The 23,992-nt window shown below is 43.7% G+C and overlaps 1 protein-coding gene across 1 annotated transcript in view; it reads left to right on the forward strand.

Moving 5' to 3' along the window:
• Positions 1–6,941: 6,941 nt before the first annotated feature.
• Positions 6,942–23,992, forward strand: part of ENPP2 (ectonucleotide pyrophosphatase/phosphodiesterase 2) — a 111,306-nt gene continuing 94,255 nt past the window's right edge. The window contains exon 1 of the mRNA XM_049632963.1: positions 6,942–7,427. Coding sequence (XP_049488920.1) covers positions 7,407–7,427 — 21 coding nt within the window. The 5' untranslated portion in view covers positions 6,942–7,406. The remainder of the gene's footprint in view (positions 7,428–23,992) is intronic.

The following is a 23,992-nucleotide window of genomic DNA, read 5'->3' on the forward strand; positions in this document are numbered from 1 at the left end:
TGGAGTTCAAAAAACCATTAATGAACAGAATAATCATTCATATTTTCTCCAGTTTTCAAAGCACATTTAAAAGAAAACCTTTCATAAAAGAACAGGGTGTCAGGAGAGTTGAATTCTATCTCCAACATTCTCTGTACTCAGCCACTGGGACACTTGATAAGACACAACCTTTTCTGGGCCTCATTTTCTTGTCTCAAAATTCCTTTCAGGGTTAAAATCCCATGCTTCTATGAATGTTTGCATCTTGAAGTGTCAGCACCTAGTAGGCCCTCGATATATATCTGTCAAATTAGAGGAATGACCGTTGTGTGCTTGGCCCAGGGCTGTTAATGGGACACACAAAGATAAGTGAAAAGTGTCCTTGTGTTTTAGTTTTTGGCTGTTCACAGTCATCTACACAGGGGATAACTGGAGACTGTCCAGGCGCTGCCCCACAGGCATGTACAGGGAACTATGAGATCCTAGAGGGAAGGAAGTCAAGAAAGAGAGATAGTTGAGCAGAATCTGAACAGAGGCTGGCCAGATGTGCTGGAAAAAACATTCAAAGCAGCGGAAGTCAGATGAAGGTCTACCAAGGCCCTTGATACTTACGTGTAAGGACAGCTGCCCTGGAATTGGAAGGATAATGGTCAGAACAGTTGCCACCACTTGGTAGCAAACTCGGCGAGCCTGTGACCGCTTGCTACGGGTGATTGTGTCTGATCACGAGATTGCCTGCCAAGGGTCAGCCACCAAGGGCTGATTTCAGATGTACTTAGGAGACACCCCAGGAGGGCTTAGCAGAGGATGCCACAGGCAGGTCTGTATGCAAGAAGAGTAGAAGGAAAATAAAGAAATTGCTGCAGGGGAGTTTAGTTCCTCAGGTCCACGGAACCTGTAACCTCTGCTTGCTAATGGTACCCATGTACCCTTGGTGGGCAGAACAAGGGTATTTCCATCAGCTTTTTATGCCAGGAATGGACTAACCCACTACCTCCCCACTTTCCACTAATGATTATTCCTCAGCTTCAGCTAAATCTTGCCATTGTCCCCACTCTCATCAAGCAGAACACAGATGACCATCTGGCAGTGGCTATCTGCATGGTGCGTATAGTTTTCCTAGAATAATGGCTTGTGTTATTTTTTAAAAGCACCAGAACCCTCTTTCCACATTAAATTTTACTTAGAAGAACAATATATAAACAGCTGTGGCCAAACTTCAACAGCTACAACAGCATAAATATTTATCAGGCATTGATAATGTCCCAGGTGCTGTGCTATGCACTTGATATGTGTCGCCTCATTTACTCTTATAACAGTGCTGTGATGTGGTGCTTATGAGACAAGAACTATTTGTATCCTCTTTTTAGAGATGAAGAAGCAGGGAATCAGGAGTTACAGCTAATATGTGGCAAAGCTAGAGCTTGACCTGTGGACAATTTGCCTTCAGTATGGAGTCCTTATGGCACAGAAGGTCCTGTCCTAATGGTGTAGTTTGGACAGGGCTGGTGAGGCAGAGCTAAGCCATCCTGGAATCTGTCCCCTTTCCCTTTCTTCCATGGTAGCATGTATAGCTAAGCTTCTATATCTTCCTTCTCCCAGCTCAGGAGTTTGGGTAATTTATTAGATTGTTGTGTAATAGGGTCTAAGAAATACTGCCTGTTTGTCCTCCAAGATCTCTTCCAGAGTCTGTATTCTGTCACATCAATTCAATGTGAAAGGGACGCTTGTGGCCAAATAGATCTTCAAAAGTGGAAGTAGATGCCAACCACACACACATAAAACCATGATTCCATTTATATGAAGTGTCCACAGTAGGCAAATCCATAGACACAGAAAGTAGGTTGGTGGCTACCTAGGTTTGGGAAGCTGGGGAGACAAGGAGGTGGCTGTTAATGGTTATAAGGTTTCATTTTGGAGTGAAGAAAATATTCTAGAAATATCAATTCTGTGAATATCTGAAAAACCATTAAATTGTACAATTTAAATGGAGGAATTATATGTTATTTGATGTATAGCTCAATAAAGCTCTTAAAAAACAAAAATTAAAAACAAAAAATAGAACATAAATGTACAGTTACCTCTTTAAAAATTCATCAATATGGGGGCATCTGGGTGGCTTGGTCGGTTAAGAGTCTGACTTCAGCTCAGGTCATGATCTTGCAGTTGGTGAGTTCGAACCCCACGTCAGGCTTTGTGCAGACAGCTTGGAGCCTGGAGCCTGCTTCAGAATCTGTGTCTTTCTCTCTCTGCCTCTCTCCCGCTCATTCTCTGTCTCTCTGTCTCTCTCTCGCTCTCAAAAATAAATAAACCTTAAAAAAATCATCAATATGTTACCCAAAAGATACAAAAATACAGATTCGAAGGGGTACATGCACCCTGATATTTATAGCAGCATTAGCAACAATAGCCAAGCTATGGAGAGGGCCCAAATGTCTGTTGACTAACAAATGGATAATGAAGATGTGGTGTGTATATATGTGTGTGTGTGTGTGCGCATATATATATATATATATATGTATATATATATATATATATATATATATATAGTGTGTGTGTGTGTGCATATATATATATAATGGAATATTACTCAGCTAAAAAAATGAATGAAATTTTGCCATTTGCAATGACATAGATGGAGCTAGAGTGTATTATGGTAAGGAAATAAGTCAGTCAGAGAAAGACAAATACCATATGATTTCACTCATATATGGAGTTTAAAAAACAAAACAGATGAACATATGGGAGGGGAAAAAGAGAGAGGGAACCAAACCATAAGAGATGCTTGATGGAGGGAGGTGGGTGGGGGGATGGGCTAAATGGGTGATGGGTACTAAGGAGGGCACTTGCGATGAGCGCCCGGTGTTGTATGTAAGTGACGAATCCCTGAATTCTACTCCTGAAACCAGTATTGCACTGTATGTTACCTAACTAGAACTTAAAATAAAAATTTGAAAAGAAAAAAAATTCATCAATATGTTAATCCATTAATTTGTGAATTCATTCCACAATATCTGTGGAGTGGCTGCTGTGGCTGCTACACATGAGGATACAAGGAGAAAAGAACCCCCGGTCAAGAAGGGTCCTGACACAACATCAGGTGCAGCATGCCTTCTCTGATAGGGATATATGCAAGGGTAGAGGAGGTCCAGAGCCCTGTGGGGACATGGCGATGACCTGGGAGAGGCAGTGGTACGGAGCCCAAAGCCAGACCTTACCAGGGAAGCCAGCCGCAGGTAGCCAAGACGGGGTATGGGGGTTCTAGGTTGAACTAGCAGCATGGGAAAGCTTGGAGACATGAGAGCACAGGTGCGTGTTTGGTGGTTTGCATGCCTGGATAGCAGATCAGGTGTGGAAAGACCAGGGAGAAGAGAATTGCAAGATAAGCAGGAGCTGAGTGACTCCATTCCTTGAATCATTCCTTCAACCATTTATTTCTTTAAAAAAATTTTTTTTAATGTTTATTTATTTTTGAGACAATGCGAGAGACAGAGTGCAAGCAGTGGAGGGGCAGACAGAGGGAGACACAGAATCTGAAGCAGGCTCGGGGCTCTGAGCTGTCAGCCCAGAGCCCAACGCGGGGCTCGAACTCACGAACCGTGAGATCAGACCTGAGCCAAAGTTGGACGCTTAACTGACTCAGCCCCCAGGCGCCCCCAACCATTCATTTCTTGAGTGAGCATCACCTGTGTGTAAGGCAGAGGTTAGGTCAGTGGTCTTGAGGTTGGCTTTGAGAATTGCCTGGAAAGCTTACAGAAATTGATAGGTACGTCTTACCCCAGAAGTAACTGGTCTTGGGGTGCTTTGGGCATCAGAATTTTTCAAAGCCGCGCAGGAAATTCTATTTGCATCAAATACCAGTAGGCTGTGTAATGGAGATTTAAAAAAAAAAATTAAGAGGGGTGCCTGCGTGGCCCAGTTGGTTAAGCATCTGACTTCGGCTCAGGTCATGATCTCACAGTTTGTGGGTTGGAACTCCGCCATTGGGCTCTGTGCTGACAGCTGGGAGCCTGGAGCCTGCTTCAGATTCTGTGTCTCCCTCTCTCTCTCTGCCCCTCCCTTCCCTCACGCTCTCTCTCTCTCTCTCTCTCTCTCAAAAATAAATAAAAACATTAAAAACCTTTAAAAACAAGTTTAGAACAAAGATGGTCCTGGCACTTAAAAGTTGAGGGTCAACAAATGTTTTCTGAGAACGTACTAGGTACACCGTGGGCACTGGGAATACAGCAGCGAATAAAAGAGTCCCAGACCTCATAAAGGTTCACACTAGTGGAAGGTTCACACTATTGTCTGTTGAAGATATGCAAGCAAGCAAATGGAGGAGTCTCTCATTACAATGTGAGATAAATGATATGAAGTAAATAAGAAAGATTAACAGCAACAACGAGGGACAGAATGGTTCCCTAGATTGGCTGGTCAAGGAGGGTCTCTTTGAAGTGACTTTAAGCCAGGTTCTAAAGGAAGAAACTGGCCTCAGAAGACTCATGGGGAGTATGTTCCCGACAGTGGGCGTGTGTGTGTATGTGTGTGTTCATTGTTGTTGTCGTTATAAGGAACAGGGTCATATTCAAACACGTTAGGAAAAAGAGAGTTCATTGTATGGGAGAAACTTGAATGTGTTTGTAGGTTATGGTGTGTTATTTATCCTCGTATGCCTAGAATCAAAGATGCTGACTGCATGTAATCGTTTTATAAATGTTTACTGATTACACGAACTAATGAAATCAGCAGAGAAGAAACTGAAAGATAGGGTGATGGTTGATGAAAGAATGTTCCAGAGGAAATGGGAAGAGGGGGATTCCAAAGCACACAGAAGGAGGGGCACCTCTGAGGTGGGAGGGAAGGAGCGGGGCAGGAAATACCATTTCTGGTGCAGAGACAGGAAGTAGCATTCCTTCCCAATGTCTACAGTGTTCTGTGGGGGGAGAGGAGGTTGTTTGCTGAAAGGGAGCCAGGTGGAAGTGAGCTCAGAGTTCTGAGGAGGTGGGAAGAGTGACTTTGTGTAACTGGAGAGGTGGGACGGCCAGGGACCTTTGGAAAGATCACAAGCATGGGTATGGGCGCCCAGCCGAAGCTGCCGACCACATACAAATGGTGGGACCCGTGGCCATGGCTGCGTGGTGACGTGTAGCGCGAGCCGATAGCCACATCTTGGTGGGATTTGCAGATAGAGGGGTGTGGCAGTGGTTTAGAACAAGGAAATGAACAAACTCAGAGTTTGGACGGAGGGGAAGATTGCGACTGATATTAAAGTCTAGACCGGGACCTTAAGGAAGTCGTGTCGAGCTGAAAGATAACAAGTGGAAGGAACAAAGGACAAACCCTCATGAGTCAAAGGCCAAAAGTGCGGTGGAGAGAAAACAAGGGGCTCCTTCCCTTCCAGCTCTTTTACAGAGAGAGAGAGAGAGAGAGAGAGAGAGAGAGGGCTCCTTGTTTTCTCCTCGGGTCTCCGTGGCAGGCACTGCGCACTCAAAAGTCCTGTGAGACATGACAAGAGCTGCCTGTTTTCAAATGCCACCATATATCCAAAGAAAGGTCAAGAGTGTTACCTACATAACTGCATTTTATCTGCATAGCAGATACCACAATCCTCATTTTACTGGTGAGAAAACTGAGGCACAGTGAGGTTAAATAGATAGCTCACATTTTTGTAGCAAGGAAGAAGAAACCTCGTGTATGAAGTTAAGGCCCATAACTACCAACTAGGTGGATATATCGATCTATCTTTCGATCTATCGATCTATCTATTTTTTTCTTGTTGTAGAACAACATATGACTCCTGCATCCTTTTCGTGTGAGCTGATAACCCAGGCCAATTGTATGAACCCATTTGGCCCTGCAGGGTGATGTCCAGATTCCCTAGAGTGGCACAGGAGGCTGGTCAGAGTCCAAACCCACACCCTCCTCTCTAGAATCCGCCTCCCACACCTGGGGCTCCTGCCTGCAGGAACTATTTTCAGTTTGCTCGTGGCAATGGACAGCCTTTGTCGGTGGTGTTGTCTTGCTCCGTGATGTCCTCCTCCCTCTTCTCCTCCTGGCTGACTCCTTACAGTCCTTCCAAAATGAGTGTGAGTATCACCCCTTTCTCCTTCTATAAGCTGAAAAAAAAAATGAGAATGATACCACCCGACATGTTGCCAGGGGGCTCCAGGGCATTTCTGTAGACCTTCCTCAAGCCCTTCTCAGCACAATAAAATTCTGGGATGCTGACTCCTTGTTCATCATCTGGAAGGACCCAGAAAACAGAGGGGAACAGACTCTGATCATCATTGGTGGTAGACTCTGGCAGCAGCCCAAGGAACCCCTGGTTTGTACCCACACCTGGGAGTGGCCAGGCTGTTTCCCACAGCATCTTTTTAACAGCTGCTGAAGGAAAAATTTAGACAATTGAAAAAAAAAAAAAAAGTAGTCAATGAATTTGAGACATCTGTGGACATCAATAACCAAAACAGCTACTTTATTAAAACAATTTCCAATGCTTTCATAATTCAAAAATTAAAATAGTTATAGCCATTACTACTTTGCATTACATGTTATAATAACGTGTTAGCGTTTTTGTATAGTGTCTTTGTGTTATACTTGACTTTGAGCAGTGGGTCACCCAGCAGGGAGGTCACCCAGCAAGGTGCCTTGTGGAAGTGGAGAGGATGCCAATTTAGAGGACCCAGATTCCACTTTCTGGTTGAGTGATTGGGCAAATACCCAATTTTTCTAGAGCTTCTGTTTCTTTTTGTCTAAAACCTCAGTAATAGGCGAGCCTCCCGGGCATTGTTTGGAGGCCAAATGATAGCATGATTGTGAAAAGCTCTTTTGTAAATTGTAGCATGCTCGAAGGAGAGTAAAAAAAAAAAAAAAAAAAAAAAAAAAAAAAAAAAAATGGTGGTATTATTTCGGAGAATGTTACAGGAACTTATACAGTATACCGCTGCCCACGGTTAACCTGGAAACGCTAATTCAGGGAACTCATCAGCGGCACCGCAGGAAACTTGTGCAGCAAAATCCTTTTGGAAGCAGGGGAGAAAATCCCACGGAATGAAGGAGGAAACGCAAATCAAACCTCGCGGAGACTCCCCTTGAAAGATTACGGGATGAAAAATTAACTTGGCACAGTTGGGGGTGGGAATGTGGACGCCTGCACTGGATGCCCCGTCTTCGGCCTCCGGACACTTTCCTTCCCCAAAGCCATTTTAGTCAAAGGTCATGTGTGAGTCTTGTCAAAGGCCAGCTTCCAATGGAATCATTGTCCCCCGGGACAGCGGCCCCCTGACTACATCTGCATTGGAGAAATCCCAAAAGCAAACGGCCCAGTGCAAACAAGAGCAGCCCGGGGCAGCCGTCCCGGGGCAGAGCTCACAGGTCCGCCCGGCCGCAGCAGAGGCCGCGTCCGCAGCGCCCGGGGCCCGACCAGGCGCCCAGACGCCCGCAGCATGACCCACCGCGCCGATCGGGTACGGTAGGCGCCTCTCTCTTCCCGTCCTCCATTGCTGGGGCTCCCGAGTCCAAGCTGCCGTTCTGTCAGCCGGGAAACCTTGCAAGGGGCCTCCAGATTTGCCGGAAAACGGTCCCTGTTGGGCTGCGTTCCCGTGCACTCAGCTGGAGCATTTGCAGGCGCGCCGGATGCAGAGCTTAACTCGTTCCGAGTTTCCGTTGCCAGGGAATGTTTGGGTTTGCGAACACTGCGCCTCTCGTTTCTGGAAAACGAGCCGGTGGAACTGGCGGAGAGGGGTGGTGGACGAGTCTCCGTTCACCAGAGCTCGAACCCGTGCCAAGCGGGAGCTCCCCGGGGGCACAGCCAGTCTCGGGGTGCTGTGAGTGTGAGTTCTCCCCTCCCGCGGCCGCGAGAGGCTCCGCGTTTTGTTTATTACCTGTCGGACAACGGCTTTTTGCAGGAGGGATGGGGAGTTTTAAAGCCATCTGTTTCGGTAATGTTCTCTGGGAGCCTACACTTGCGTCCAAAGGAAACAGAATCATCTCGCAGATGGAGGGAGCCCCTTCCACAAGGCGGGGTCCCCCTCCCGGGCGCCACAAAGGAAAGATTTGATTGGCGTGCACACAGCCGGGCGGCCGGTCTCTCGGCCCTTTGTACTTAACTATTTGAACAAGTCTTGCAAATGGATCTGGCTAATTTTGGATAAGAGTGGAGGGAGCCTGGGGTCTCGGCGGAGTAGGGGTGCTTTTGATCTGGACTTGGAAACCTCCCAGGGCAAACAGAGCAGGTGGGGAGGATCGGAAGGGGCGGTGGGCACAGCCCGCGCTCGGGCGCTAGCGGCGGGTCAAAGGGTTTCGGCCGCTGCACTGCCACACTCTGGTTTCAGTTTAACAGGTTAAGCCCAGAGCCATTTCTCACTGATAAAGGGAATGAAAACAAAAGGCTTTCTAGCGCTCAGCAGGACGGAGAGGGAAGCCGGCGGGGGTATTTGTTTATGTCGTTTACCGCACGCACGCCCAGCTGCACACAGCACCGCAGCTCTCCACACTGCAGTTCCTGAGATGTTAACTGAGCCGCTGCCCTCCCTCCCCTGCAGCTGCTATCTCCATTTTGTCGTCCACCTTCCCACTGCACTTCTCCAAAGGGTGGGTGACACTGGGCGTCTCCACGCCGTCACCGCCCAGTAACTGCTTCCCTGCTCTTCAGGGGTGTCCACCCTCGCTTCTGAACGTCCACCCTCGCTTCTGAACGCCAAGCTCGGTCAGGGCCGCCGGAGACCTCTCTGAACCCGAGAGCAAGTTCAGCTCTCCGCCGGCCTCTCTGTGTCATTTTGAACTGTTGCTCGTCCCCTCCCCCACCCCCGCTCCATGTCATTACTCTCTCTGGGGTTCTGTGATACCACACTTTCCTGGTCTCCTCTGACTTTGTAGTGCCTTTCAGAGGTCCTCTCTGCATGGGCATTGGCGGATCCGACTGTTGAAGATTCTCTTCCCCTGGGAGATCTCATCTATTCCCATGGCTGCAACCATTACGTACAAATCTGGGGCCCACCCTGATCTTTCTTCTAAATACCAGCCTTTAATACAGAACATCTCCATTTTGATGTCCCTAGGAGCACATTGAAATCAGCATGCCCAAAACTGAATTTGTCTTCTCCCCCCTCCTCCCAGGCCTGCCCCTCCTCTTCCACTGGCCACTACTCAAATGACCTCCCCAGTGTCCGGGCCAGACACAACAGAATCGTCCTAGGTGACTTCCTCTCTTTCATTCACCACACCTGATCAGTCTCCACTCTACCTGCTCAATATAATTCACATGCACAACCCCCCTCTGTCTTACCTGGCACGGTTTTGGTTGAAATCAGTACCACCCCCAAATGGATTCTGGTCACAACTTCCCATTAGTCTCATTTGAGGTCAGCACTACCCATCTCATGCCCTCTATCTTGTCACCATACTATGTCCAATGAGCTTTCTAAAACGCAAATATCATCGTACAGATCTGTTCTGAAAAGTTGTCTGTAGATTCCTCTTTTTTTTTTTTTTCCTTTTGAGAGTAGTGTTGGCATACACACGTTCTCCACAACTTGCCTTTTACCATCCCCTTCTTATCCTTCACTTCCTCTCCACATTTTATGCACGTTTTTTTGAAAATGTAGGCTCATTAAATTATTTATAAAACATGACTTTCCTCCTTGTCCTTCTGTTAGGTCAATGTCTAACTTCTATTTTCTCCTGAAGAATCAGCTGAGAGCTACTTTCTTTTAGAAACCACCCAGACCATCTGCTCTCCATCCTCCAGAATGGGTTAGGTATCCCTCCCATATTTTTCCAGAACTTTCTTTATTCCTTCTTTCAGAGCATTCACCCTTCTTTCTTGCAAATATCTATTTGTCTGCCTCCTACTAGCCTGTAAACTCCTCAATTGCAGGGATCAGCTCTTTTTGTCTTAGTATCAGCCCAGCTGGGATGCTCAACAAATTTGCGTGAATTCTTGCGCAGTTCTTGCCAGTGACTATTATGTTCAGGCATTGACTAGGATGATAGAGATACAATGCAGTATGATCAAGAACAAAGAGCGAAGGTCAACAATGATTATCAGGAAAAGTCATAGTCTTCATGGTTTTAACAAAGGAAGGGTTTACTTTCTAGGTATTTGAGATAATCCCCCAAGTCTCCAGTTCTACCAACTCACTCTCCAGTCCACATCTCAACCAATGAGTGTCTCAGACTGCTACCTGCATCTATCCTAACCTTATCCAAGACCGGGAAAAGCTGCATGAAAAGTCTTTTCCAATTTTGCTTTGGCTTTGTGAAAGCAAAGGAGTCCTTTTCACTTGGAACCTGGCATGGGAAGAGGGTACTGAAGGCCAAGATAGGTGGGCTTCTGAGCCTTTTGATAAGGTGGTACCTGAGACACAAGCTGGTGTCTTCTGATACCAGAGAAGGTCTGCAAGGCCTGGGAAGGCACCAGCAGGTGAGATCTCTAAGGGCGGCTTGGGCATGGTAGAGGCTCTGGCAGACGAGAGATGAGAAAATGCAGCTTTGGTTTTCCAAAGAGAGAAAGATATGTGTCTGAAACTCTAGACAGAGGTGAGTGACAATTAGGTTCTACAGAGAGTTTTCGAAACTGCAAGCTGTTCTCACTTGGAGCCATGGTCCTTTTGAGATCTGGGTGGACATTACCCTTCTCAGCAAAAATGGACAATATGCAGCACAAGGCACTTTCTGTAAACTTTCAGGAAGTTCATACAAGTCCACTCTTGGATTCCTTTGAGTTGACATGAACCTCAGGTTAAAAATCTCTAGTCAAAGGATTAATTCATTCAACAGACATTTGGGAGGGTAGGTGGTGATTAGCAGGAGCCAGCACATGTCCAATTAAGTGTATTTTCTCTTTTGAGAGGATCCCAGTGTAATGTGTGGTATTGAATCTGGAGTCACAGGACCTGGGCTCACATCCCTGCTCTGGCACTCACTAGGTGTGTGACTTTCTCTCTGAATCAGAGTTGTATTATTTATTAAAAAGGGATAATAGGTATTGGGGGTTTTAACTAAAATAAAGCACCTTGAATATGGTTGTACAGAATTGTCATCAATCAATTAAAAAGCTTGATTTTAGGAAGGGCCCCGATCTTGCAAAATTCTTCTGGATTAGAAGGATGCACGTGGGTTAAATTAATACCCGGTTGAACGCATTTGTTAAAGGAGATTGGATTGGCAGGTGGATGTCTTTGGTGGTATGCTCTGGGCTGTGTCCTTACCCCGCTTTTATTCAATGTCCTTGATGTCCATGAACGCATAACACATTGATCACATTTGCTTAGAAAAGGGCATAAAGATTAGGGGTCCAGAAGCTATCAATCAGTTGTGGTCTATTTTGCCTTTTTAGATTGTAGGGAAGTATGCAGAAATAGATACAGAATGTATTTTGCGTGGATCATAAAAGTCAATTGCAAAATTACTGGGTATATCTGTGTGAGACAGAGAGCGAGAAAGGGATGGGAGAGTGAGAGATAAGAGAGGAAGCGGGATAGAGAGAGGGGAAGAGAGAGGAGGGACAGAGTGGAGGGGCAGGAAGTGACAGAGAGGGAAAGTTCGAGATAGAAGTTGTGGTTTCATATAGTTAAGATTTAGGAGTTTAAACTGACAATAAAACCAATAGTGATCTGTTTCTTCTAAAATAATGTTAGGTTTTATGTAAAAAGATATAGAAAATAGAACATGGAAGGTGACAGTCATTCTCTGTATTGTGCAGACTGTATCAGAACAATTGTATCTAGTTCTGATGGATACATATTAATTCATTAGCATTTATTAATTTTTGTAAGTTTATTTTTTGAGAAGGAGAGAGAGAGAGAGTGGGGAAGGGGCAGAGAGAGAGGGGGACAGAGGATTGGAAGCAGGCTCTGTGCTGACAGCACAGAGCCTGATGTGGCGCTCAAACTCACAAACCATGAGATCATGACCTGAGCCAAAGTTGGACACTTAACCGACTGAGCCACCAGGCACCCCCATTAGCATTTTTTAAAGCATTTATTATGTACCAATCATTGTGCCAGATGCTGATGATTAATGGTGCTGAAAATGGTAGACCTGCTTTCATGGAGCTCACAGTCTGGCAAAGGTGCCAGAAGAATAAGGAGATGATTTCAATTCAATGTCATACTTGCTTTCGTAGGGGAAGCTTAGATCCCTGTGGAACCACCTAGGAAGAGATATTTAATCCAAGCTTAATGGGACCAGGGTAGACTTTTAGAGGAAGAGATGTTTAAACTGAGACCCGAAGGCTGAGTTAAGGGTTCTCAAGAGTGCAGGAGGGAGGAGTTCCAGGCAAATGTAACGGTACCCTTCGGTAGGCTGAAGGCAAGAAGCCTGTTCAAGGAACTGAAAGAGGGGGTGCAGAGAGCTGAGGGGATGAGAGAGATGAGATAGAGTGGTGGTAGGAGCTAGAACTAGAGCTGTAATTGATCCTCAGGAGAATAGGGAATCATTGAAGACTGTGAACAGGGCAGGGTCCCAATCAGTTTTGTGTTTTGGAAAGATCATTCTGGCTGCTGAATGGACAGTGGCTTGGAGAGATGGTTGACGAGGGAGGTGTTGTGGTAATATAAACAAGAGAAGATGGTGGCCCCATCCAAAATGGGAGCAGGAAAAGGACAAGCGTGGAACAACTCAAGAGCGAACTAGGACATAGGAAGCAAGTAGTGACCTACTGTGGGAATGCTGTAGGGAGGGCGGCTACAGGACATTTCAGCTGCAAAGGAGAGGATCTAGAAGGCTAGGATGTCTGTCTTTACATCTTTTACTCTCGTGTGGAAGAGAGATTAGCATTGTGTTTCTCTCTCTGAGATGGCAGAGCTGGGCCAAATGGGTGGGAGAGTCAGGGAAATAAATTTCAGCTCAATACAAGGAGGAATTTTCTTTCTTTCTTTCTTTCTTTCTTTCTTTCTTTCTTTCTTTCTTTCTTTCTTTCTTCCTTCCTTCCTTCCTTCCTTCCTTCCTTCCTTCCTTTCTTTCTTTCTTTCTTTCTTTCTTTCTTTCTTTCTGTTTATTTATTTTGAGAGAGAGAGAGAAAGAGAGAGAGTCAGGGGCAGAAAGAGAGAGAGAATCCCAAGCAGGCTCCACACTGTCAGCATAAAGCCCCACGTGGGGCTCAAACCCACGAACTGTGAGATCATGACCTGAACCAAAATCAAGAGTCGAACGCTTAATCGACTGAGCCATCCAGGCGCCCACGAGGAGGAATTTTCTAACAGAGCTGTTCCAAGGCAATAAGCATTTTGTCACAGATATTTGAACAAAAACAAACACTTTGTAACTATTCTTGGCCAAGTTGGAGAGGCAGGAATAGAGGTGGCCTGGCTGGATGGGCACTGACATTTCCTTCCAACACAAAGATTCCAGGATTCTGTGTATGAAATTCCAATATCTCAGCCTGGCTGGTGTGATCCAAGCCTTTGTAGGGCAGCCATGGGTCCTGGTTTCCCTGCATAGTCCTGGTGCCTACTGTCTCCTGGTAGCTACTTAGAGTCCTCACTTTCACTGCTGAAGGGCCTTAGTTTGAACAATAAACTTCCTGACAATTCATGCCCTTGACTTAATATTCCTGCCTGGTCCCCTGGCATCCTGTTAGAAACCCTAGGAACTACTCATACTGAACTATTTGTTACTTTCAGAGGAGACTCAGCGTTTTTGCTGCCTGTTTGTTTACTTATGACCTTTCTAATGTCAGGACCACTCCTCCTCTGTCTAACCTATTACTTCATTGAGAATATACTTTTTCATTAAGGCCTAACCTAAATTAAATGCTGAATTTTTGTCAAGCCTTCCTTTAACGTCATAGGCTGCATTTTAGTGTTGAGTATGTAATTATTTTTTATACCTATTTGATCTTCTTCTATTATCCCCTAGAAGCCCAGTACTAAGAACTGTGAAAAATGCAGTAACCCTATGGTATGAATGGTGCTATGTCTAAGGCAAGAACCTTTCAGAAGGGAATTTGTATTTATTAAAAAAAAGTCATATTTTCATTTTGTAAGTGATGCATGCATTTTGTAGAAAAAAGTTAAATAAGGAAAATACCAAGAAGAAACAAAATATTGTCCACATCTTAGTACCTGGAGATAAGCATATTAACACAGGGGTGAATATCTTTCTCTAGGTTTATGCACATGTAGATTTAAAATCAGAATCATGGGTGCCTGGGTAGCTCAGTCAGTTAAGTGTCCGACTCTTGGTTTTGGTTCAGGTCATGATCTCATAGTCCATGAGTTCGAGCCCCACAACAGGCTCTGTGCTATCAGTGTGGAGCCTGCTTGGGATTCTCTCTCTCCCTCTCTCTGTGGCCCTCTCCCACTTGTACTCTAAACAAACAAACAAATAAATAAATAACTTAAAAAAGAATAAAATCAGAATCATGCAAATCCTTCTGTAACTGTTTTTCCTTTAACAACATACCAAGAATATTACCCGATACCATTTATATATTTTTCAAAAACATGATCTTCAATGGGTGTATCGTGTCCCATTCCGTTGCCTCATTATTTGTTTAACAAACTCCTCTTGGTGGACATCAGGCTGTTTCCACTTTTTTGATAGTATAAAAAAATGTTATGATTACCCCCAGAGACACATGTCCATGCACCCATGTATCTATTCTGTAGGGGACATTTATAGTTTCTAAAATGGTAAGACAGTTTATGACAAAAACAGGATACTGAGTTGCTAAGAAAGGATGAGTTAAAAAAAGTCTAATTTCACTTTTAAAAACTTAATTCCTATTCTATGTTATATAGATGTATTTATAAGATATTTTATTTATATGTGTGGATATACTTATTAGCTTTTTTTTGAAATTTAATGAAGGCATCTGATTTGGAAACGTGTCAACAATAGGTAAGCTTGATGCAGAAGTGAGACGTAGCCAATAAATGTTTTTTTTTTTAAAGAATTGAGTTTGAGGGGCGCCTGGGTGGCGCAGTCAGTTAAGCGTCCGACTTCAGCTCAGGTCACGATCTCGCGGTCCGTGAGTTCGAGCCCCGCGTTGGGCTCTGGGCTGATGGCTCAGAGCCTGGAGCCTGCTTCCGATTCTGTGTCTCCCTCTCTCTCTTCCCCTTCCCCGTTCATGCTCTGTCTCTCTCTGTCTCAAAAATAAATAAACGTTAAAAAAAAAATAAAAAAAAAAAAAAAGAATTGAGTTTGAAATCTACAAACTTCAGTATCTCTGTGACTATCAGTATGACAAAATTTTATTCCCAAGCCAAATATAAGGAAAAATGGTGACATGTATGTTATAAGATAAAGATAATTTTCTAAAAAGAAGGACACTGCCTAATGTTTCGGTGTCTAGAGAAGGTATGTGGCCATGGCCTTAGATCCTTACTCTGAAGTAAATAATTTATCATCTTAGACACTCAGCAAGCAGGTAGGTCTCCATTTTAAAGTGAAATGTTTTCATCTGGAAGCAGGCATTGGTTGGGAAACACTGTGAGTGAATTTGGTGACTTTTTAACAAAATAAATAGAAGATGTTGTCACAGGTTGAATTGTGTCTTTCCGTTGTCTCCCCCTACCCCCAACCAGTTGAAGTTCTAACCCCGAATACCTCAGAATGTGACCTTATTTGGAGGTAAGGTTTGTATTAGTCTGGACACAATCAATAAGTCTCACACACACACACACACACACACACACACACACACACACACACATCTTCTATTGATAAACTCTATCTTTATCTCTCTGTCAGCTAATATAGAAAGAGTTATTATAGGAATTGGCTCATATGATTGTGGAGGCTGAGAAGTCCAATGATCTGTTGTCCACAAGCTGGAGAATCATGCAAACTGGTGTTGTAATTTAGTTTGAGTCCAAACAATGAGAGGCTGATGGTGTAAGTCCCAGTCTAAGTCTAAAGGTATGAGAACCAGGAATGTAGATATATGAGGGCAGAAAAAGATGGTTGTCGCAGCTCAAGCTAAAAGAGCAAATTTGCTCTTCCTCCTCAGGGCCTCAGTGTATTGGATGATGCATTGGTGAGGGTGATCTTTTCTACTCAACTGATTCAAATGCTAATCTCTTCCAGAAACACCCTCACAGACAGACCCAGAAATGTTTTACCAACTATTGGGGCATCCCTTAGCTCAATCAAATTGGCCCATAAAACTAACCATCACAGGTTCTGCACAGAGGTAATCAAAGTAAAGTGAGATCATCAGGGTGTGTCCTACTCCAGTATGACTGGTGTCCTTATAAAAAGGGGAAATTTGACACAGAGATATTCATAGAGGGAAGAGGGTGGGAAGAAACACAGGGAGAATATGGCCATCTACAAAGCCAAGAAGAGAGACCTGGAACAGATCCCGCCCTCACAGCCCTCACAGGGATCATAGGGAACTGACCCTGCCGACATCTTGACTTCGGACTTTCAGCCTCCAGCACTGTGAGTCAATACATTTGTGTGGCTTAAGCCATTTGTGATACTTTGTCATGGCTTTCTACAGACTTAGATTAATACAGATTTCATGAGAGCTTAATTCCCCTAGCATGGTTTCAGCTGGTAACACTCAACACATTATTTTGCTCTTCAGTCACCAGAGATTCTGCTGTTATTCATAGGAATGATAGATGACAGAGTCTTGCTGTTTCCAGTTAGCAAAGCATTTCCATATCCATGATCTCCTCTGACCCTGACCAAAGCATAAGAGATGATAATTCTTATATCTCTGTTTTAGGGATAGGAATTGGAAGTTGAGACGAGATCAAGGTTGTACAGCTTGGAAGTGGTCGAGAAGAAACTCAAACATGGACTTTTGATTCTAAATACTATACTTTTAATTAAAACAGTGCCTCTCACCTTCATGGACATGCCAAATACCATCTTTTGTCTTTAAAGTTTGAAAAGATATGGGCTGTGGCATGCTAAGCCACATCTCTCTCTCTCTCTCTCTCTCTCTCTCTCTCTCTCTCTCTCTTTTTCTAAATCCCCTGAGAAAGATTTTATAATCTGACTTGTTGGAAGATATCTGATGCCTGAAGGCACCAGCTCCTCCTCCCACATCTTCATTATCAAATATTTATCAGGAATTTAGGCGCCAGTGTTTATGTGCGCAGAATATTTCTTCTCCACTCAGAAGCTTTGTTTACTGCCAAACTGGGCTCTCTTAGTACACAGTTTGATTGCTGACAAATCCAATTGCAAAACTTCGGACGTGTTGGACATAATTGGGTTTTTCCATCATTAATACTGCTCAGATATTAATTCAACATAGTGACATGAGGGGTGCCTCACAGTTTCCAGAAGCTGCTTGACTTTAATCAGCAGGAACAAATGCAAGATTATTGCACTTTTTCCTTGGGTGACCTAAGCTTGTTCTTGGCACCCGTGAGTGCAGAGCACTGGTTGTCTTATAAGTATTTCAGTGGCTTCTACCCAGGGGACTTATTAGTTTTGAACCTTGGGGATAATTCCATAAGAATGTAATTCTTTTCTTCGCCGAAGGAACAAAATGTTGCTTGTGTTGGGTTATTCTTGTTATGCGATAAAACCGGTGATTTCCAAATTGCAGAATCATAGAAGCCTATAGGTAGTTTGTCAGATTTGGGAAAAAAACAGACAAGCAAAACAAGACAGGCAACAACAACAACGGGAAACCTCAGGATTTCCCGGTTAAATTTCTATTTCAAATAAACAATAAATTATTTTTTAGTTTAAATATGTCCAAAATATTGAAAACACTAAAATCTATTGTCTCTGGAAGTCCTTCCTATAAAGTAAAATTAGGAGTAGAGTGTTGGTAATTTCTCAGTATCTCAAAAGAGTTTATGAAAGTTATACATTTACCCATGTAAGGCTTCAGAGGTTCTTGACAATGTTAAATTAACTTAGTTTTGGTTGGGTTTTTTTTGGACCAACTTGAAAGCACTAGTCATCTTATGATGAAACCATAATTATACTATCTTTTTTGATGACTTCTTGTATTCTAGGGATCGTGCAAAGCACATACATTATCTCATGTAATCTTCAAAGCCAGAGATGGGCAAACTATAGCCCTGCTCTGGTGGCTGTTTTGTAATAAAGTTTTATTGGAACACAGTCACCCCCATTTGTTTCTGCAGAGTCCGTGTGTGATTTTACGCTACAATAGCAACTTGAATAGTTATGATAGTGATCATTGCATGGCCTGCAAGACCTAAAATATTTATCATCTGGCCCTTTACAGAAAAAGTTTGCCTACACCTGCTCAAAACCCCCCTGGGATGGAGTTCCTGTTATTCTCATTTTTAGAACGAGGAAAAGTGAAGGCCTAAAGAGGTTAAATAACTGGCCAAGGTCTCATAGTTCTTAGGAGGCCAATGCCTTATCCATGAGGCATCTGGGGCTTCTCACAGCTCTTAGAATTCAAACTAAGGTCTGTTAGATTCCAAAACTTCTGCTCTTACTACAGGTGGTCTGGAAGGTTGATTGTAGATTGCATTTGTCCTAAATGGGCTTAGCAGTGGGGAACTGATTTGTAATTTTTTATTTAACACCCTTCATCTCAAAGACAAGGCAGATCTGGTGGGTAGTGTTTAAGTGCTCAGGCTCTGGAGCTGCCACTGTTTAAGCCCCGTGTCTACCACTGAATTTCTCTGTACCTCAGTTTCTGCCCCCATCAATTACAGATGATAACAGTACCTATATGTGTGATTGTTCCTCAAGTTCAATGAGTTGATGTCTACAAAGAAATCAGAAGAATACATGACATGTAGTCTATTTTTTTTTAATTATTATTTTTTTTAAATGTTTATTTATTTTTGAGAGACAGAGAGAGACAGAGCATGAGCAGGGGTGGGGCGGAGAGACAGGGAGACACAGGATCCGAAGCAGGCTCCAGGCTCTGAACTGTCAGCACAGAGCCCGACGCGGGGCATGAACTCACAAACCGCGAGATCATGACCTGAGTGGAAGTTGGACGCCTAACCGACTGAGCCACCCAGGGGCCCCTGTTCTTTTTATTTCAAATAACTATCATCTCAAACTCGGGGTTAAAAAAGAGTTTGGCAAAGTTGAGCTTATCTGCTGCGGTTGGTTGACAGGACACCTCAACCAGAAAATCTACAGAGCATGGCGGCCCCTGCTTGTCAGGTAACAGGTAACAGCTAAGGTAGACGCTCTGCCAGCTTCTCTGTGAGAGACGTCTTCGGCCTAACTATGTCTTTTAGTCCTTGGCTAGCCACGTTTGCCTTGGGAAGGCATGTTGTGAGATGTTACAGGGTGTTCATCCAGTGCTCACTGGATCCTAAACCCCTTATTACTATTACCCTCGATTATTTATAGTCTTGACGTCCACTCCCCGTGGCTCTAAATTCACTAAAAATGTAGTCATGCTGCCAGAGGATGACCTTCCTAAATAACACAAGGCAAGCAATTTTCCTAAGAAACACCTCGATCTATAATTTGATCCTTAGGCAAAAACAAGGGAAAAAAAAGTTTTTCCCAGTATTCCTCACCCTCCAAAGCAACTTTTGTGTATGGCATCACTGGGAGTAAAATCTGTATGTAGGATGTAATAAGCATGTTAGAATGGCCTTGATCTTTTGAGGGGATAAAGGATTAAAGTAATTCCCTGAGAGGGATGGGAGCAGAAGGCTTGAAAAATCTAGAAAAATTTCTGACATTGTATACAGACACTTCAGTGGTTAGTCAACATGAAGTAACTAAAGACATGGTTGAGGCTCCTGGAGGCTTGGTTAAAGTGAAGCGACATAAGTGTGCGTGGGCATCAGCAGCAAGGTTCTGCAATTTTCCCAGCATTTCTTGGGTGCCTGGGGACAGGGACAAGAAAGTGGCATTATTTTTCTAGCGTTGAGGCTTAGCACTCCTCTAGGATCCAGAGAGTTCTTGAGAACTCTGGCCTTGGGGGCCGGACTGGGTAGGGACGGAGGGACGGAAGAAGGCCCAAGCCAACTCTGCTGCCATTTCACAGGAAATTAAAACTGTAAGACACTTGCCTGATCCCTTTCCTCCTCTGTCTGAACCCTCTACACTCTCCTTACAATTTCCTTCCTCTTTCTTCACCGTCCTCTTCCTTTGTTAATGTATTCAGTCAGTATTAATTGAATGTCTCTGTGTGCCAGTCACCATGCTAGGCTCTGAACGTAAGAGGAAAGGGGCATAGACTCACTAATATTGTGGAGCTTACAGTCCAGTGGGAGAGGTGTACCTGCCAAGAGTTAGGGTAAGTATTCAAAGACAAATAGGTGGGGGGAGAAAGGGAATAACAAGGTGACTGGGAAGCAACAGGGTCAAGGGCTCTCTGGGCTGAGAACTGAAGGTTGAAGGAGAGCAGAGAAGTCTGATGAGTTAGTTTCCAAACCCATCCAGCTAGTGAGTGGCCACACTGAAGTTTGAACCCGGGTTTGCCTGACTCTAAGCTCTATCCACTTTGCCCTAAATCTTAACCCAAAGAGAATTATACTTGCTCTCAAAATGTTTCCACTTAGTTGTGTTGTACTCCTGCGAAGCAACCTGAATAATACGAAGGAAAATCATTCATTCATTCACCCCATCTGATCATCTACGATGGGTTAGCACAATGTGCACTAAGTGCAAAGTGCAGCTGTGAGCACCATTGCTGAGGAGTGCTGAGGAAAGCATTGTTAGGCCGGAGTTGACGTGATACAGCCAGTCGCAAGCCCTTCAAATTCATCACAATACCCCCTTTACTCCACAGGATCGACCCTCATTAACATGCAGGCCATGTGCATCCTACTTGCTTATTCCTTTGATTCCTAGACAAACACCAGCCTAATAAAGAGGCAAACAAGTCTGTGCAGGACACAAGTCTGCCTGGGAATGCAGGTATTTCTGAGAGATTAGGCTCAGGCTAGCAGGTTGCCACTGGGTGTCTCTTGGCACTCTGGGGGTCAAGGGTAATATTGCTCACAATGCTAATTATACACTGAGACCCACTGCCAAGTGAGGCTGAGAAGGTCTGAAAATTAGAATGGGCGGCCATCTTGCTTTCTGCCTGGGGAATGTGGCTGGTCCACATGCAGAAAGTTCAACACTTTCTGTGCCAGATGCTGTAGAACTTGCAGGAGATGGTGGAGATGCAGTCCCTGTCCTCAAGAAACTTTGAGTTCAGTGAAAAGAATTTCAGACGGAACAAATACAACAGAAGGGGCAAGGTCAGGTGGAAAGATCAGGGACTTCAAACCGTTCAGACTGCATTTCAATTCTATCCCCATCACTTACTGTGTAGCTGTGAGCAGATTATTTAATCTTTCTGGGTCTTGGTTCTTCACTCGTAAAATATGATTCTTTACTTCATGCTATTTTATAACCACCTTCATAGATGGTGTTATATTTATTATTGTCACCATGAGAATATGGCAGATTGTTGTTTTAACACTGGACGACTTTTGGCAAATTATTCAAACTCTTCATCTGTAAAATAGGATAATCCTAATGGCTTTATTTGCGTAGTTCAAGGGCCAACTGCATTCTCTCCTTGTTCCCACCATCCTGTTTTATTTTTTATTCATAGCTCTTGTCACTAATTGACATATTTGTATAATTTATGACTTTTCCATCCAACAAAATATAAGCTCCATGAGTAGGCACTTGGGTTATTTTGTTAATTGCTGGTGTCTTTTCTGCCTAAAACAGTATTTGCTGCATAAATGGATGAATGAGCAAGTTCATGTTAGATGTTTGGCCAGTGGTTGACTCCCGGTAGGGGTTACTGTGCTCAGTGCCCTTATTATGATTAGATTGTGTTGGGTGCAGTGAGAGGAACCAATACAGAAAGATTGCTCCCAGCTCCGTCAGGCGGCGATCTTTGTCCTTACACTGGCGTCTCAACTGTGTTGTAGTTGAGTAGAACAACTGGGTCATTGTCAATAGGTCACATGAGATTAACTGCAAAAGTAAGAGTGAGAGAATTTTTATCAATTCTCAGGAAGCAGGAAGGGAGAGAAGACTGGGAAAAAAAGAGAAAACAGCATCTTTTGCAAAATGCTTTGTTACCTGAGACCATAGGCTACAAGGCTGTGACTGAGACTGGCCAGCCACAAACCTAGAAGGCATGTAAGACAGGCTGCATCAGTCAGATGACACAAATAGAATACATTGGTATAATGGCTCCAACCTGTAGTTGGTGTGAAAATGAGAAACCATCCTTTACAGAGTCCTTCTTTATCTGAACTCTTAAAGGCACTAGAGAAAAACCCTTCAAATGCCCTCCAAATGTGAGGTTGGAGGAATTTTTGTAATAAACCAAATGTATGGTAGCATAGTGTACTATGAAAAGAAGTACTTAGAAGCTAGACTTTGGTTAGGCAGAGCTGAGTCTGAATGAATCTACATCACCTTGGGCAAGTTACTTAAACTTCTTGAGCGTCTGTCAAAAAGAGAAACCAATACGTACCCTGCAAGACTGTGGAGAGGATTTCTGTGCAATGTCTGGCACATTCTATGTGCTCAGTATATGGTAGCTGTTATTATTAACAATCAATACTACAAGGACTATTTTACTTAATCCCCACAACTCAATGAGGGAGGTGCTGGGTTTACTCCCATTTTACATATCTAGCAGCAGAGGTCTGGAGAGATTTCCTAATTCAGGCCACACAGCTAGTGAGCATCTGAGCCATGACTCTAACCAAACCCGACAGCCCAGGATTTTAGTAATTAACAGGTTGTATAACATCTCTCATTAGAGCCACAGAAGTTTAGCGGGACAATATAAGGTCCAGAACTTCTGCATTGTCTTGCATAATACTCTAGTGGCAAGCTGAGGTCATTTGTATTTCAACTTTGCAGTGGCTCTCTGTTTATAAAGGATTATAAGAGACCTGTAAGGCTAGGAGAGGCAGTATAAGGTCAGCTTGTCTTATGCCTGTCTTTTAGATGTACCCAAAGTAGATTGCTTAATCTCTTGCTTAAATCCATCAAATGACTTTGTGGAAGGTGTTTCTCCTTTTCTTAGCCTAATCCTGACCAGTGTTCTCTTTCTTTGGCATATTAAATTCCACATGCCAATCCTATACTGTTTATACCCACCTATAACTATATGTACATTTCCTTCAGGCGATGAAACAGTAAGAACAAAGTGTGTATAAGGAACCTTCCCTTTCTTTTTGATTTATTAAGAAAAAAATAAAGTTGAATTCTGGTTATTTAATTTAATTTGAGTAGCTCTTTGCTGGTCATTACAGAGAGAACTCAGCCTCCAAAGACAGTTTTAAAAAGAGAGGTAACTAATAGAAGCCTAGAGTTGGGAAGGACCTAAAATGTTGTATAGCCAATCTTCTTCTGAATTTCCATACTTTGCCATAATTCTTGACCTCACCTACCCAGCCTTTTCTTCAATAGTAACTGTGAGTTCGTTTTTGATGAGAGAACTCTGGCAGCACTGATTTGCTAGAAAGTTCCTCTTATTATGAGATGAAGCATGCTTCTCTGTAACTTCTAGTTTTGCCTGAGGAAGTACACAAAATAAAACTCATCTGTCTTGTATTGCCCTTAGAACATTTGAGAAGGACAACCACACCCACCTTCTTCCATCGTCTATGCAAGGCACCCAAGCTGCACAGTCTTCAACCATTGGCCATGGGGGAGTTCATTAAATATCCATTCTCTAAACATCCAGTGAGCCTTTTGAAACAAATCGGATTATGTCACTGCCTGATTGAAATCCCCCCAGTCACTTCTCATCACACCCAAAATGAAACACAAAGGCTCCACTGTGACCTGTGAGGTCCTGCATGGACCAGCACCCGATAGCCTCTTTGAGATCATCTGGGATTATTTCCCTGACTCCACTCTAGCCACACAGGCCTTCCTGAACATACTCGGCTGCTCCTACAAATTAGGGTCTCATTTGCTGTTCCTTCCCTCATTCTATCCAGATTTTTGTTCAGATGTCATCGCTGCTGAAAGACATTCATTACCACCCAACTGAAAATAGCTACTGCCATTACTCTTTGTTCTCTTGCTTGGCTTTGTTTCCCTTATCATGTATAAAGTATCTGAAATTATATTACATTTCTTCTCCCACTGGAATGTGGGATCTTGAGGCAGAGGATTTGCTCTGTTC

Source organism: Panthera uncia, chromosome F2 (assembly GCF_023721935.1).
Source record: "Panthera uncia isolate 11264 chromosome F2, Puncia_PCG_1.0, whole genome shotgun sequence".
NCBI lineage: Eukaryota > Metazoa > Chordata > Mammalia > Carnivora > Felidae > Panthera > Panthera uncia.